The sequence below is a fragment of the Vulpes lagopus genome, chromosome 22, assembly GCF_018345385.1.
Source record: "Vulpes lagopus strain Blue_001 chromosome 22, ASM1834538v1, whole genome shotgun sequence".
NCBI classification, from domain to species: domain Eukaryota; kingdom Metazoa; phylum Chordata; class Mammalia; order Carnivora; family Canidae; genus Vulpes; species Vulpes lagopus.
Genome location: NC_054845.1, coordinates 9,913,556 through 9,930,934, shown reverse-complemented (window position 1 = coordinate 9,930,934; position 17,379 = coordinate 9,913,556). Strand labels below are relative to the sequence as shown.

Here is a 17,379-nt window from a genome sequence, read left to right as displayed (position 1 = left end):
TTATCTTCAGAGCCAGAAAATGTGGGTTCAAGGCCTTGTTCTACAACCTTGTATGACCTTGAACAAGTAATTTCATCTTCTTAAAAATTTTTTATTTATTCATGGGAGACACACACACACACTCAGAGGCAGAGAAACAGGCAGAGGGAGAAGCAGGCTCCATGCAGGGAGCCCAATGTGGGACTCAATCCCAGGTCTCCAGGATCACACCCTGAGCTGAAGGTGGCACTAAACTGCTGAGCCACCCAGGCTGCCCATAATTTTGTCTCTTTAAGCTTCAGTTTCCTCATCTATAAAATTAATGGTTTACCTAAATTGGGGTTTCTTAAACTGAGATGCATAGATAGGCCTCAGGAAGTCTGTAATCACCCTGAAACTATGTGCAAACATAATTAGTTTATATACTTTCTTTTTTTTTTTTTTAATTTTATTTATTCATGAGTGACAGAGAGAGAGAGAGAGACAGAGACATAGGCAGAGAGAGAAGCAGATTCCATGCAGGGAGCCCAATGTGGAACTTGATCCTGGGACTCCAGGATCAGGCCCTGGCCGAAGGCAGGCACTCAACCACTGAGCCACCCAGGCGTCCCTAGTTTATATACTTTCTGAGTAGAGGGCTCATAGCTTTTACCAGATTTTCAGGGGTTGAAGATCTAGAGAGAGTTAGAATCACAAGATCTTAGAGACTTTTTGCTCTGAGATGAGGATACAAGCCTGGCAAAGAAACAAAGACCCCCTCTGGCTGCTGGGCTTCTGGGTAGGATACCTTATCTTCGCCAACACTGGGTCATACTTAGACACCATCACAGTACAGGCACCGCAGCCTCCTCTTCCACAGGCATACTTGGTTCCTGTGAGGCGTACTAGAGGGGGGTGGTTAAGGAAAAGATGGCATGGCACACATGTTACCCCCATTATAGCTGTCTCCCTAGGGTGTCAAAGTAAGGAAGGTCTTCTTCTGGGGGTAAAGGATAGGTCTGGGAAGTCATTTGTCTGCCAGGTCTCAGTAAAGGCCACTTTAGATCTTATTAGTTGTGTGGGACTGAACATATTAACCTTTCTCTGCCTGTTTTCTCACTTGCAAAGAGGGAAAAGTAATATCTACTTTATCTTCACAGGTTTATCATAAGCATCTTATAGGATGATGGCTGTAAAAACACTTTGAAAAGTCCTATTTCATTATAGGTATTCTGGGTTCCAATCATGTAATTAGAAGAGAAGATCTTATTTTTAGCAGTTCAATGTATTGCTAGTTTTGTCCACTTGTATTGCATTTGAAAACAAGTGAGTGAGCCTTTGGAGAAAACTCCCAGCCTTACTTTCAGATTCCACCTAAAGTGTCCCTCTGCTGTCGCTTGGTCTGAGTCCAAGCCCAAATCCAGGCTCAGACTCTTTCCTGTCTCTTTCGTCCTCCTCCCCAATTGTGGTCCATTTCCACCTAGTTTAGTTTATGAGATTGGATGTAATTCATTAGACTGGCTAAGAAAATTTCAGAATCACTGACTTTTTTTTTAAGCCATAGGGCTTATTCATCTAAATTAAGTTATAGCATCAGAGAGGGTACGTAAATGAGTGGAGTGGGCTGGGTATAACTGGAGATCTTGTGCCTCATTCTAAATAGGGCACTAGGGACAGTCCCATCTCTACTCAGGAAGACGGCTGTCATGCAGCAATGACTATTTTCTCATTTTTCGTGAGAACTTGAAAAATCTTGATTTTCTAAAATTTGAGATTTCCTAATTTTTAAACATTGATAACTAAAAACCATGTGGACTTTTAAACAAAACTTGTCCATGGGTTGACTCCATCAATTTATTATTTCAGCCATTTCTTTATTTACCTTTGGCTTCTCTGAGAGATGCATTAGACTTACCATTTAAAATGTTTGCCATTATGAAGATATACAATTCAGAATATAAAATGGTAGGTAGGTATGGTCATAAGACGATGGATGTAGGGAAAGGCAATCTTTTCCGATGACACATGATCTTTCTGAATCTTGAGAATTTGGTTTCCCTCCATGGCAGGCTACATGCAACACAAACCTCTATTATATAACTACCCTCCTGGGGATTTGGAGAGCCCTTAAAAGAATAATTAGCACTGAGGTAAAGAGCTTAGTTTCTATTTCATTGCTATTAAATCAAGATATAAGAAGCTCTGGGGAAACTTCATCCTCTCCAAATAGCCCAATTAACTTAATATCCTTAACTACTGCCAAAAGCAAAGAGAGTAAGGGCCAGTGGAGCTGGCTGGGGATGGAGAGGTGAGATTAGTTTTCTTTTTTTTTTTTTTTTTTTTTTTGAGATTAGTTTTCATCATCATTACAGGTTTAAGTTTTAAGGCAAACATAGACACTGCCCAGATTTTGATCAAAAGGATCCAGTTCTTTCGTAGGAAGGTCAGCAGAGTGACTTCTGGGTCCACGTTCCTCTCTATCACCTGTGTTGAGAACAGAAAAGATATTATTATGGGGATCGAATGGGTGATCCAGTGTAATGTCTGCTGTGGCCTGCTTGATTTAGAGACTTGGGTATAATACTTTCATTTGCCTGTTTAGTTTTTGCTCTGAAGTCAAACAAGTTTCACATATTTGTAAAGAGCTGGAGGCTTACCAAATAAGGGAGACAACAATGCTTTGGTAGGTGACTAGAGTGGGGAGCCACCGCTGGGTAAGCCACCACTGGGAGTTACATTCTTCATGTTTGCTCCATTCTCTATGTTTGTGGAATCTTCCAACTCAGTCTTTTGTATTCATGGAATATTTGAAACTGGGGAGAGACTTGGATGCTGTGTGTGTGTGTGTGTGTGTGTGTGTGTGTACACAATGAAAGGTCCTGGAGGGAAGAAGTCTGAATGGGAAGGGTTTCTATTCTGGCACTTCTGAGACAACTCCTGGGGATCCCTGATAACACGAGGTATCTCAAGAGTTGGTGGCAGAAATGAGAGGTGGGGAGAGTTGCTGTCATCCTGAGGGGGTCCTCCTCCAGTCCCCTCATGGCACAGAGGCTAATGGTGAACCTTTGTTGTCCTAGCTCAGGACCCAGGGTGCCTCTGGTGGTACCCTAGAATTTCTCCCCCAACTCCTTGAAAAGTGGGGGATTGTCACTCAGAAACCTGGGGGGATCTTCTTTGGTGCTTCTATCCCATTTGCTTATTTGGGGATATTTCCTCTGACTTTGTCTTAGAGTGTCCTGCAAACACCTCTAGCCATTCTGTGGCAACCAGAGGAAAGGAGGACACAGTGGGCTATTCATGTTAGGGTCTTCCTTTCTCCTCAGAATAAAAACATGAATTTGTGTAGACCCCCCAAAAATAATTCCAGACTCATGGCTCAGAAGGGATTTGCAACAGAAAATAGACAAAGGAGCCTCCAAAGCCTAGGCCAGTGGAGCAAGTGAGTTAGGACTCAGGTCATGAATGGTTAGAAAAAATGTATGGTGGCTGCTGGCTGTGGAGACTGGTACAGGAAAGAGAGTTACAAGGGATATGGTGAGAACTTAGAGGCTCTATGTTCTGTCTTCTTTCTTGGGGTGGGAGGAGAGACATGGCCAAATCCCAGTTAGGTTTGTGGGATTGGAGGGCTGAGGGGCCTTGGAGGTGGTGGCAAGAGCCAGAGAAGTCACACACGTTGGGGATTACAGAATGAGAGATAGAGGCTCGTGAGCAGAGCAGGCCTGGCAAAGGACACTGAGGCTCAACCAGTGGCCTGTGTTGGGCAGATGGTGAGCACTGAAAAGGGGCTGCTAGGGAAGAGCTCCCTTTTTTTGTTGTGTAGGTTCCTCTAGAACTTAGTTGCAACCTGGGAAAGAGGGGATTGAAAATTGACTGTAATTACATTTCAACCAATTGTGATAAATGGAGTCTTGACAGAAAAATTAAATTGATAAATTTAAAAATGGCGCTCTATTTCTTGTCCTCCTGAGTTTGAGGTTCAAGACATGTTACTAGATACAGTGCTTCTAGGATATCAGGCCCAGTGCTAAGTGCTTTATAAGGACCTAAAGGGTCCTTTTAATCTTTTTAGGAAGTAGATTCTAGAGATGGGTACTCTGAGGCTCACGAAGGTGAAGTAACTTGTATAAAGTCATATAGAAAGTGGCAGAGCTGGATTGGAACCAGACTGCCTGATGCCAAGGCATGTGTGATTAACCCCAATGCTTTGCCACCTCCCCATATCCTCAGAAGCTGAGCCTTGGCTGAGTGGGTAAGAGCCCAAAATAGTATGGGTTCCTAGTCCCTGGCTTCTTGTCCCTGACTGGACAAGAACTGCCCCCAAGCTAATAGTTTCCTGCTCTCTGCAAGCCACGGTATTATCACCCGACACTTACCTTTCTCCCATTCACAAAGAAAACCAAGTCATCGGATTTCGATGGGCAAGGCATTGTACCCATAAGTTCAGTTTTGCCTTACAACTCTAGGTGCAGATGTTCTTTGGCACCAGTCAGAGAAATGAAAATGTAGTGCCAAGCAATTGAAATCCTTCCCCGTGCAGAAGCAGGCAGCCTAGAGCCCCAGAGAAGAGGGCAATGGGTGGAGACTTCCTTGCTTTGTGGCCTTTTAAGTCTAGGGCACCTGTGTGGCCCGGCCTCTTACTCTGTTTCCCACCAATCCTGGCTTCAAAGCTTGCTCCGTGAACTGCCCACTCTTCCTGTCTTCTTGTGAGTTGGAGGGCTTTAGTGTGAAAACCATAAACAACCACCTAAACTTAAACCCACTCTTCATACTGTCTCAGCCCCAGGAATATATTCTGAATGGATTTCATTCTTCTCAGAGAGAGCTAGAAGTGGGCTTTCTGAGACCTCCCACTTTTCTCAACTTTTTTCTTACTCTAGAAATGTCCTCATAGGGAATCCTGTGGATAAGTGTACTACTCTGTGCCCTAAAGTGGAGGTGTGGGGTGCCACATCCACCCAGCCCCTCTCTGCCACCACTACTTCCTTTTCACCCACAGAGTTGCTCCATTGGAAAAGAGTGATATAGTTAAGGCAGCCACTTTGCAGGTAAATGATATGTGAGATCAGTAGCTCAGGGTCACACAGAAAGTTAAGTGGCAAAGCAGGAACCCAAACCAAGATCTCTTGGCTTAAAACACTAAGTGTAAAGACAGATTCTTTAATAAAAGGAAAAATATAATTTTTGATTTTTCTGAACCTCTCCAGTTAGATATTAGGAGGTAAAATCAAGCAGTTCTTATTTTTTGGCTAAAGTAATGCCCAGGCCTCACCTATGAGTGAAGCAGGTAACCACTCAAGTGGACTGGTTTCCAGAGCCGAGGCAAGACCCCTCTGCTCCCTGACGCGTCCTTCACAAGTGCATGGAGCCTTGGCATACCGCTGTTAGGGTCAACCCTTTGCCTTAAGATGACCTCACTTTGCGACAGGGCCTCAAGGCAGAGACGGCAAGGACCTAGCATCCTCCTGACCAGGTTAACTGGGGATGATGGGCTTTCCTTCGTGGTCCACATGGGGCTTCAGAATCCGCCCACCACAGAGCTAGTCCAGAAACATTCCTAATCAAATGGAGTTGGTGGCTTCCAACTTTCTTTACTATTCTAATGCTGAACTTCCAGGCATACCTGTCTTCCTACACCTGTGGAGATGAGTGTCTACACATGTGTGTGGATGTGCATGCAGGTGTTCTACATGTGTTAAAAAGTTGCTGAATAAACCCACAACTGGGTCCTGAGAAGAGATGTTGGAGATCATGCTTGTTTCTTAAATTCCACATATGAGTGAAACCATATGATAATTATCTTTCTCTGATTAACTTATTTTGCTTAGCATAATACATTCTAGTTCCAGCCACACCATTGCAAATGACAAGATTTCAGTTTTTGATGGCTGAGTAATATTCCATTGTGTATATATATACTGCATCTTCTTTATCCATTCATCTGTCAGTAGACATCTTTGTTCTTTCCACAGTTTGGCTATTGTGGACATTGCTGCTGTAAACATTGGGGTGCAGGTACCCCTTCATGTCATTACATTTGAATCTTTGGGGTAAATACCTAGTAGTGCAATTGCTGGGTTCTAGGGTGTTTCTATTTGTAACTTCTTGAGGAACTTCCATGCTGTTTTCCCGAGTGGCTGCACCAGCTTGCATTCCCACCAACAGTGTAAGAGGGTTCCCCTTTCTCCGCATCCTTATCAACATCTGTCATTTCCTGACTTGTTAATGTTAGCCATTCTGACTGGTGCAAGGTGATATCTCATCGTGGCTTTGATGTGTATTTCCCTAATGCTGAGTGATGTTGAGCATTTTTTCATGTGTCTGTTGGCCATTTGTATGTCTTCTTTGCAGAAATATCTGTTCATGTCTTCTGCCCATTTCTTGATTGGATTATTTGTTCTTTGGGTGTTGAGCTTGATAAATTCTTTATAGATCTTGGATACTAACCCTTTATCTGATAAAACATTGCAACTATCTTCTCCCATTCTGTAGGTTGTGTTTTGGTTTTGTTGACTGTTTTCTTTGCTGTGCAAAAGCTTTTTATCTTGATAAAGTCCCAATAATTCACTTTTGCCTTTGTTTCCCTTGCCTTTGGAAATGTGTCTAACAAGAAGCTGCTGTGGATCAAAGAGTTTGCTGCTATGTTCTCTTCTAGGATTCTGATGAATTCCCATCTCACGTTTAGGTCTCCCATTCATTTTGAATTTATTTTTGTGTATGGTGTAATAAAATGGTCCAATTTCATTCTTCTGCACATGGCTGTCCAATTTTTCCAAAACCATTTGTTGAAGAGACTCTTTTTTCCCATTGGATATTCTTTCCTGCTTTGTTGAAGATGAGTTGACCATAGAGTTGAGCATCCATTTCTGGGTTCTTTATTCTGTTCCATGATCTATGTGTCTGTTTTTTGTCAGTACCATGCTGTCTTGATGATTACAGCTTTGTAACAGAGCTTGAAGTCCGGAATTGTGATGCCACCAGTTTTGGTTTTCTTTTTCAACATTCCTTTGACTATTTGAGGTCTTTTCTGGTTCCATACATATTGTAGGATTATTTGTTCCAACTCTGTGAAATAAGTTGATGGTATGTTGATAGGGATTGCATTAAATGTATAGATTGCTCTAGATAGCATAGTTTAACGATATTTATTCTTCCAATCCATGAGCATGGAATGTTTTACCATTTCTTTGTGTCTTCCTCAATTTCTTTCATGAGTGTTCCATAGTTTTCAGAGTACAGATCCTTTATCTCTTTAGTTAGGTTTATTCCTAGGTATCCTATGCTTTTTGGTGCGATTGTAAATGAGATCCATTCCTTTATTTCTCTTTCTTCTGTCTCATTGTTAGTGTATAGAAATGGAACTGATTTCTGTGCATTGATTTTATATCCTGCTACTTTGCTGAACTTTTGTATGAGTTCTAGTAATTTTGGGGTGCAGTCTTTTGGGTTTTTCACATTGAGTATTATGTCATCTGTGAAGAGTGAAAGTTTGACTTCTTTGCCTATTCAGATGCCTTTTATTTCTTTTTGTTGTCTGCTGAGGCTACGACTTCTAGTACTATGTTGAACAATGGTGACTAGAGTGGACATCCCTGTTGTGTTCCTGACCTTAGGAGTAAAGTTGTCAGTGTTTCCCTGTTGAGAATGACATTCTCCGTGGGTTTATCATATATGGTTTTTATGATATTGAGATATGTTCCCTCTATCCCTACACTGTGGGGAGTTTTAATTATGAAAGCATGCTGTACTTTGTCAAAGGCTTTTTCTGCATCTTTTTGAGAGGATCATATGGTTCTTGTCCTTTCTTTTATTAATGTATTGCTTCACATTGATTGATTTGCAGATGTTGAACCACTCTTGCAGCCCAGGAATAAATCCCACTTCATTGTGGTAAATAATCCTTTTTAAAAAAATTTTTTTATGTATGTATGTATGTATGTATGTATGTATGTATTTATTTATTTATTGGAGACACACAGAGAGAGAAGCAGAGACACAGGCAGAGGGAGAAGCAGGTTCCATGCAGACAACCCGATGTGGAACTCGATCCCGGGACCTCAGGATCACGACCTGAGCTGAAGGCAGATGCCCAATGGCTGAGCCACCCACGCATCCCGGTGAATAATCCTTTTAATGTACTATTGGATCCTCTTGACTAGTATCTTGGTGAGAATTTTTGCATCCATGTTCATTGGGAATATTAGTCTGTAATTCTCCTTTTTGGTGGAATCTGCATCTGGTTTTGGGATCACGGTAATGCTGGCCTCATAGAAAGAGTTTGGAAGTTTTCCTTCCATTTTTATTTTTTGAAGCAGCTTCAGATGATTAGATATTAATTATTCTTTAAATGTTTGTTAGAATTCCCCTGGGAAGCCATGCAGCCATGGACTCTTGTTTTTTGGGAGATTTTTGATTACTGCTTCAATTTCCTTGCTAGTTATGGTCTATTCGGGTTTTCTATTTCTTCCTGTTTCAATTTTGGTAGTTTATATGTTTATAGGATTGCATCCATTTCTTCCAGATTGCCTAATTTGCTGGCATATTGTTGCTTTTAATATGTTCTTGTAACTGTTGGTATTTCCTTGGTGTTGGTTGTGATTTCTCCTCTTCTATTCATGATTTTATTAATTTGAGTCTTTTTTCTTCTTGATAAGCCTGGCAAGGGGTTTATCGACTTATTAATTCTTTCAAAGAACCAGATCCTAGTTTTGTTGGTCTATTCTACTGTTCTTTTGATTTCTATTTCATTGATTTGGCTCTAATCTTTATAATTTCTCTTCTCCTGCTGGGTTCAGGCTTTATTTGCTGTTCTTTCTCCAGCTCCTTTAGGTGTAAGGTTATGTTGTGTATTTGAGACTTTTCTTGTTTCTTGAGAAAGGCTTGTATTGCTATTTACTTCCCTCTTAGGACAGCCTTTGCTGTATCCCAAAGGTTTTGAGCAGTTGTGTTTTCATTTTCACTCTCTTCTTTCAGGCAACTCCAAAAGCACCTGCAAATCCAACCCATTGCTTCTTTACTTGTCATTTAATAAACCAGGAACCCGGCTTATTAAATAAGACTAGCCTCTTATTTGCCACGAATAGTTGGTTGTCTATTTGATGTTTGTATCTCATTTTCCCAATTGAGTAGCAAGCTCTTGGAGGTTAGAATAGGTGGTTGTATCCCCTACACACTGCTCAACACGAATGACAACTTGTTAACTGAGGGGGTGAATATATGGCTGATTGGTTACCTGAGATACTTTTAAGTGAAAGAGGCATTAATGATTCATTCATTCATTCACTCAGTAGGTACTGACATACCATTAAATATTTACCATTGTGAGAAGCATGGAGCAGGGAAATAAGCTTTGTTTTGGGGAGGAGGATCAGTGAAGGCCTAAGGAAGGGACATCTAGTCCTGACAGATGAATGGGAGTTGATTCCGTGAGAACTGGGAATGGAGGTGAGGCAGAGGCCCCTTTTATGGCTGCTTCCATTTAGGGGAAAACTAACACAGGGTTAATTGTTTTCCAGGGTCTACCGTCTATTCACCACCTCACTCTGCCCCTAAGAGAGGGAAGTCGTGAACACCAAGAGCTCACAGATCCCATTGACAGGAGCATGCACACCAGCATTGAAAAGCATGGATCATGGAGTTTCAAAATACTTAGAGGAATAAATCCTTCAGTATCAACATAAAATACAAGCCTTTAATGCAGAAGAAGGGTTTTAGGGTACTAAAGTGTGATTATGGTATTAGATTTGGAAGATACAAAATTAGTTTGGATTACGGAACCAAATACATCAATTGCTGGGAAACTGAAATCTGACCTTGAATGGCTTTGGGGAAGTGTTTTTCAAACTTGTCTCAGGCAGGGAAACTTTTGTTTGAATGAAATCTTAGAGTGTCAACAAATTAAACAAAAAGGTTACCGCTTAGCCCAGAGGGCTGGGGGTAAGGCCTGGAGACCTCTGGTTTTCTCGCCTTCAGAAAGCCCCAGGGCTCTGGGGAGCTCCGTGTGAAAATGACTCAGCAGCAGAGGGAACAAAAGGTTGCCTACAGTGGAAGATAGCATGCAATCTCTGCTGCAGTTTTCTGACTCTCAGATCTTAGTCAAGACAAAGGGGAAAAAAAAAAGCCACCACTGCTTTTTTCTTTTTTTCCTTTAATGAAAAGGGAAGGCTAAATTTCTTCCCTTTTAAACGGGTTATTCTGGTAAGCGAGAGAAACTTGACATATATTGACCCATGAGGTTTTATGTCTGTTATAAGAAAGGTCTTAAAGTCACATCAAAAAGTCCCTCTTACCCAGTGGAAGAATAATATTGGATGAGACACTGCCTTCCCCAACAATCCAAACAAACCTATTTCTGGAAGAAATCTACAACAAATTCTGCTCATGGATGGAAATGGAAAAGTACTGGCCATGACTTCAGTGTTCCCAGGTTGCTGCCTTCTGTGGTGAGCTCTTCAAACCCCAAAGGCAGAACACAGCCAAGCAGACCCATAATAGGGCACTTTTAGGACCCTTGGGTTGGTCATTAAACACCTATGTTCCAGACCCTCTATTTTCAACTGTTTTGACTATGCCATTCTCCTCCCAGGTCCTATCTCTAGATGGAGGCACCTGCAGATTCTGGGACTGGTGGGCACCTGCTTCCTGGTATCAAAGTTCTGGCTGCCCCAGTGGACCCTAGAGGGCAGGAGCCTAGCAGCGGAAGGTTTCTGAGAGGAAAGAAGGGCAATGAGGACTCTGTAAGTGGAGTAAAACATCTTCTCTCCTGGATAAAGACCACCCATCTGAGGAGAAGGATCAAACAATAACGTAATTTAGATGAGAGAGAAAGGGGGAGGAAGTCGAAGTGGATAGGGTAGGCTATTAGGGAAAGTGTAACATAAATGCTAAAGAGTTGTATAGTACAGGAAATTCAATTCATAGTCTAGAACTAAAATTGACCACAGCCTCAACCAATTCAGGGGTGGGTTTGCTGGGGAGAGGGGAAAGTAAAAGCTATGAAAGTATTATTTCACTGGGCAAAGAGTGGAAACACGGGGACAGAGACCAGGAGGCCAGGAGAGTAACTTTTCATGGTGGAAATAGTTGGTATCGTGTTTTCAAATAGTGGTAGAGAAATATGTGTTTGTTTCTTAAAATAAGTGGAAATGTATCACTAGTGGTATAGTAAACTTCAAAATTAAGAGAAGAAATGGAATTACTCATCCCTCAACAAACCAGCAAAAATAACGAAAAGAATAAAATGGAAATCATAGCTTAAGATACTTTATGTTAAGTATTTGATACATGATACTGTTCAAAAAAGACAATTCAGCTGAGTAAATGTAAGGATCTGGTTGGCTTTATGCAATAATGCATGAATTGGGCAGCATCCCATCTGGCAGATGGAAGGCAGCTTAGTCAGGGTTGGCCTCAGGGGCAGAGAGCGTCCTTCCTCAAGGCCTGCCCTTCCTGGGGGTGAGGGGTGGGGCATCTGACTGAGTGAGCACACAGGCCTTTCCCTTTCAACAAAGGGGGATGAGTCGTGGGGGCAGTGCTTGCTCCAAAGCTCCACACCGAGTTCTGATGCCCCCAGGGTCTTGCTTGATTTCTTCCTCTGCTCTATTCTGCTTCTCCAACCTTCCTGTCTCTCATATTGATCCCTGAAAAACATCCTGCTCCCCATACTCTGTCTCTGCATCTGATTCCAGAAAACTCAGCCTGTGATTCCACGTATTCTTATAGTGTGAAGAATTTGGCCAGTTTCCATAATTGAAAGCATCAATAGCGCAGACGATTTAAAGACTTTTCCTTTTGTGATGTAAGAGCCTATGCAGGAAATAGTGCCAGGTAGCCTCAGTCACCGCACAGCTAAAACATCTTGCCAAAAGCATACACCATCTTGGCATCCCTTCCCAATCATAAGGTGTATCAAAATACTCTGTAAAATAATAAGTTCCACAGATCAAAGGAAGCTGGATACAAAAGTGATTAAAGAGAAGTGCTTTAAAACATTTCCATTGGTTTTCCCATGTTTCTGGTTTATCCTTTTGAATTTTGTACTTTTTCATGAAAGGTATAAATTGGAACAAAAATCCAGGTAAACAGAACAAGAAATAAAGAACTTCGTGGACTATCAAGGATCCCCATGTTGCAATCTGGAACTTTGCATAATTATTCAACATATAGTTCCAAGCATTGTTAAATGGTTCTTGTAGGGGGTTCTCAGGTAAAAGAGAATCTACATACTCTACAGCCAAGGATGCTGAACTAAAGATGCTGATGCTTTAATTTGTTGCCATTTTTCAAATCTCTGCAGAAAGCCTTAGAATTCTGGCCTAACGACAGGAATTGAGGCTACCTGGCACTATTTCCTGCATAGGCTCTTACATCAGAAAAGAATATATAAATATATTCATAAAGTTCATCATGAGTTTCAGGTTCCATTTGGAATGGAAGCTGAATATGCACATCCTTTGGAAACTCTGATTCTTGGAACTGGATTTTTCCTTGGATTCATGCTTTTATATGATCATGTCATTCTCCTTTGGGCATGGGTGACTATTCGTTTGATAGAAACTATTGATGTCCATAGTGGCTATGACATTCCCCTGAACCCTTTATTTATTTTTTATTTATTTATTTTTTTCAGATTTTTTTAAATTGAAGTTCAATTTTTCAACATATAGCATATCACCTAGTGCTCATCCCATCAAGTGCCCCCCTCAGTGCCCATCACCCAGTCACCCCAACCCTCCACCCACCTCCCTTTCCACTATCCCCCTGAACCCTTTAAATCTGATCCCTTTCTATGCTGGTTCTCAGCATCATGATTTCCACCACATGAACTTCATCAGAAACTATGCTTCCACATTTACATGGTGGGACAGAATTTTTGGAACAGACTCAGTTTATTGCTTATAATGAAAAGATGAAGAAGATTGAGAAAAAGATGCAATAAATATCTCATCTCCACCATCCGGAAAGCACACACCTTCCCTGAATTGAAGCAAGTAGCTCACATTGCTTCTGCAGAGCAGAAATAAGTGTCTTAGCTGCTCAGTGATACAAAGAACATTAACAACGTTTAATTATCTTCCTAGTGGGAACTTTTTCTACTTTACATAAAAGTTCTGTATGTGTAGAAATAAGTAAATATATAATGAAGTGTGATTTCGTGAGGAGGTTGTAAAGGCCGTGTCGCTAACCTTACAGAAAGGTTTTAGGTAATAGAAGAAGAATCAGTCTGTCTTTCCCCCGTAACACCAGAGGCCTGAAGCTAAGATTGGTCTTTAAAATCCTGTAAATATATAGTGGCCATTTCAGTATCTCTTATCAGGGTGTTGGCCTCATATTGAACTTTAAAAATTTTCTGGAATTTGCCTAAACATCCAAGTATCATGGGTCGTACCATATGGGTCGACAGGGAGATTGAGGTGGCCAAGTCAGGAGAAGCCCGCCCCAAGAACTTCCACTCTGGTCCTGAGCTGACTGATTCTCCTTCTTTGAGAAGCCCTTTTGGATGGCAATGTTCTACTGGTATCTATAAATTAAGGTGTTTTCGAATTGTAAATGGAATATTTTAGTCCAGAGGTTTTTGGGTTACTTGATTTTTTTTTAAAAGAGTTTTATTTCTGCTATTTACCCTTTTATTTTTGTATATCAAGTTTTCATTATACTTAAAACTATATCTTGAAATGTTGTGAAGTGACTTGCTGTATTTTCACTTTGAACTATTGAAATAAATGTGATTTTTTTTGGTCTGATTATCTGGTTTCTGATTTTGGACATCAGTAGTGCTTTTTTTTAATATCTTATAAGGAAAAGTACAGGAGTCATTAAATTTTGTTTTGGTTTTTAGAAGTCGTTAAATTATTAAGTTTTGTAATAAAAGGAATAATTCTGCTTTAAAAAAACAACAACAACAAACTTTTCCTTGGGCAGTCCGGGTAGCTCAGTGGTTTAGTGCCACCTTCAGCCCAGGGCGTGATCCTGGAGACCGGGGATCGAGTCCCATGTTGGGCTCCCTGCATGGAGCCTGCTCCTCTGCCTGTGTCTCTGCCTCTCTCTCTCCTCTCTGTGTATTCTCATGAGTAAATAAATAAAATCTAAAAATAAAATAAAATAAAGACTTTTCCTTAAAAGAAACAACGTAGATAATCCAGCCCTCCAATCCCAGCCCCCTTTTCGATCAATCCCATTTCTAAAACCTGAGTGCATGTGAGTGTCTACAGGTCAAGACAATGAACAGAAATCAAATCTCTTCCTGCTACTACTCACTCAGCTCCACCTGCCCAGCATTTTGGTAAGATGGTACAACACTGGTCTGTCATAAACTTTTGGTCTAGGAGAAGTAAGATGTCTTTGGCCCCGCGGGTCGAAAGGAGCAAGGAGGTGCACAGCTAGTGCAGGCCTGCCACATGTTATTCCTCTTCTGACAAACTTTTACTGAACCCACAATCAAATAGTAGTCATGGTAGGTTTCCAAGTTACTAGCAACTGCAGTTTTGCCCAAAGTTAATACTGATCACGTACTTTCATCATTGAAAGGGCTCTCGACCATTTATGGACCATTGGTTCAAGAGGTCCTATCTGGGAGCCTCGGTGGCTCAGTCAGTTAAGGGTCTGCCTTTGGTTCAGGTCATGATCCCAGGGTCCGGGGATTGAGCCCTGAGTCCAACTCCCTGCTCAGTGGGGAGAATGCTTCTCCCTCTACCCCCACCTCGTGCTCTCTCTCTCAAATAAATAAAGTCTTTAAAAAAAGACCCTATCTTACTTACCCTTCTGTGCAACTGTCAATGTGGTAGCACTTTAAAATTAGACGGTCAACAATTAAATTGTAAGATACTTATCTAAATTAGTAATATGCATTAAGCTTTAACGTAATGATATTAAAAACTGTCAAATTTTAAGGACATTAGAATATTAATCCTATGTTTGAAAACTGCTATCCTATAAAATGTACTATTTTTGTAAATACTTTATCCCAAATCCCATTCTTCACATTAATTAAGTACTGCTGAAATGATCAGACTTATTTTGTAAAAATTCAATTTCTGAGTTTTCGTAGCCTTTGCCCACACAGTCTACAAAATACAACACTTTTTAAATTACTTTGTGTCTGTGATAAATGTGTCTTCCCATTTTACTGCTAGGGAAATATACCAGTAATCCTATTTTTGCTGTTCTGTCTGGCACAATGAATTTGTGTGGGTTGCATTCTAGGCAAACTAGATTATGGGTGAATTTAAACAGACATTTAAAAAATATATATGTACACACACACACACACATTTCTTTTAGAATAAGAGAAACTGATTGGCAAGAATTTTGTTTGGAAAGAAGCCTTCCCTTTCTACTGGCAGCCTTCTCTTATTCCAGTCTGGTCTCATGAACACATGAACAGTAATACATGCTCATTCTTCCACCACAAAATTACTATTAATAATCACAGAGCTTTAAATAAATAAATAAAAATTAAAAAAAAATGATTAAAAAAAAATAAGGGATCCCTGGGTGGCGCAGCGGTTTGGCGCCCGCCTTTGGCCCAGGGCGCGATCCTGGAGACCCGGGATCGAATCCCACATTGGGCTCCCAGTGCATGGAGCCTGCTTCTCCCTCTGCCTGTGTCTCTGCCTCTCTCTCTCTCTGTATGACTATCATAAATAAATAAATAAAAATTAAAAAAAATGATTTAATAATCACAGAGCTTTAGTATCTAGCACACAGATCCTGATATGTGATTTAGTTTGTTTATTTTGTTTCAAATCTCCCAGGGACTGACATTTTCTCTGGCATAACCCTGCATTTCCTTAGGAAAATGCAATGTAAAATAGCTAAGAAATAAACAAAACGAAACAAAATCCTTGGATTTTTGTGCTCCTCTGAAATGGCAAATGGAAACTGTGCTGATTTCATCCTTTAGACACTAAGCCAAATCAAGGGACTGCAGAAGGATTTGAGAGATCACTGTTTTACTCAGTGAAGTTTCCCAGGAGAGGAAGACACTGTGCCATGGCAGATTAGGACCAGCTGGAGGCTTTGGCTGGTTCACATATCTACGCCTCATCTAAACAGGCCACATGTGTGTGGCAGGAACCTGAGGATTGTGATGGGTTTGTAGTGCTGGAGATCACAAGAACTAATTATGGACATTTCTTCCAACCCCAAGTTCAGAGACCTCATTGTTAGTGGCTTAGAGTTGGCCAAGTATTTGACACAGAAATTGTCAAATACTATAAATCATGGATTTTTTTTCAGGTGAGCTGGTTATCACCATCACACCATTGGCTTTGGGAATCTAATCCTGAGAGTTTTGGGGGTGGATGATTTTAGAGGTGAGCAGATTTCTTGAAGAACAAAGCATGAGCTGTTTTCTTGAGTTGTTCCATGGTAATGAAAACTCTACCATGTTTTAAATTCATGATGTTGTAGATCTTCAGAATAATGCAAATGAAAAGAAGAATTTTTGATTCTAAGCTTCATTAAATCTTTTGGTGAAATTTGCATCCTAAAACAATATCATGCAGCAACCTAAACCACAGAGAATAACTAAAACATACTAAAAGCATCATTGACAATTGCGAGCCAACCTGTATTTTGCTCTGGTCTGAAAATTTCAAGATCAATCATGTATTCTTTCGTTTTCTTTTTTTTTTTTTTTTTTTAAGATTTTATTTATTTATTCATGATAGAGAGAGAGAGAGAGAGAGAGAGAGAGAGGCAGAGACACAGGCAGAGGGAGAAGCAGGCTCCATGCACCGGGAGCCTGACGTGGGATTCGATCCCGGGTCTCCAGGATCGCGCCCTGGGCCAAAGGCAGGCGCCAAACCGCTGCGCCACCCAGGGATCCCCTTTCATTTTCTAAGAGAAACATAGGATTAAGACACACGGATAGACCAAGGTGTAAATGTTGAAGGATCATCTCTAGGAATCTGAAAAAGATCAAAAGAGGGAAAATAATTATTAATAAAATGTTGTATGAAAAATTTGTAATTCAGAAGAAAAAATTTTTTTAAAAAGAACAAGTCAATGTCCATTTTATTCTTATCAAAATTATATAGGTTCCCTATTACTTTCAAACCTTGAGCCATAAATCTCTTTATCCTCATAAACTTCTAATGTTTGGGATAAGATACATCTTATTCAGAAGCCCTGTACTTTCAAAGGCATAAAGTACAATCTAATTTTATACTAGCCCCTCAGGGCTGCAGTAAGCAGTTCAATATAGGAATAGTCTCTGATGATAGTTCTAGACATATTTTCAGCAGCTGGAAAATGAAACTGTGTTCTATTAATGGGTCATTATAAAGCATATCAAAGAGTGCCCAGTGACTTTGATATTTTAATTTAAATTATTTTTATTAGTTTGCTTAACAAATACTTTCTGAATTATTGGCCAGATCAGATATCTATTTAATCTAATTTGGATATTAAGGTGATTAAAAT

The 17,379-nt window shown here is 40.5% G+C and overlaps 1 protein-coding gene and 1 pseudogene across 2 annotated transcripts in view; both read right to left on the bottom strand.

The window, feature by feature from the left end:
* Nucleotides 1-11,729: 11,729 nt before the first annotated feature.
* Nucleotides 11,730-12,233, bottom strand: LOC121480827 (annotated as a pseudogene).
* Nucleotides 12,234-16,413: 4,180 nt separating this feature from the next.
* LOC121480502 (aldehyde oxidase 4-like) overlaps nt 16,414-17,379 on the bottom strand; it is a 63,500-nt gene continuing 62,534 nt past the window's right edge. Inside the window, exons 35-36 of one of the 2 annotated variants that reach the window (XM_041737048.1) lie at nt 16,785-16,865; nt 16,414-16,568 (exon numbers count right to left, since the gene is read on the bottom strand). In XM_041737048.1, coding sequence (XP_041592982.1) covers nt 16,812-16,865 — 54 coding nt within the window. In that variant the 3' untranslated portion in view covers nt 16,414-16,568; nt 16,785-16,811. Of the gene's footprint in view, nt 16,569-16,668; nt 16,866-17,379 lie in introns of those variants that run through there. The other variant, XM_041737047.1, reaches the window with a different exon arrangement.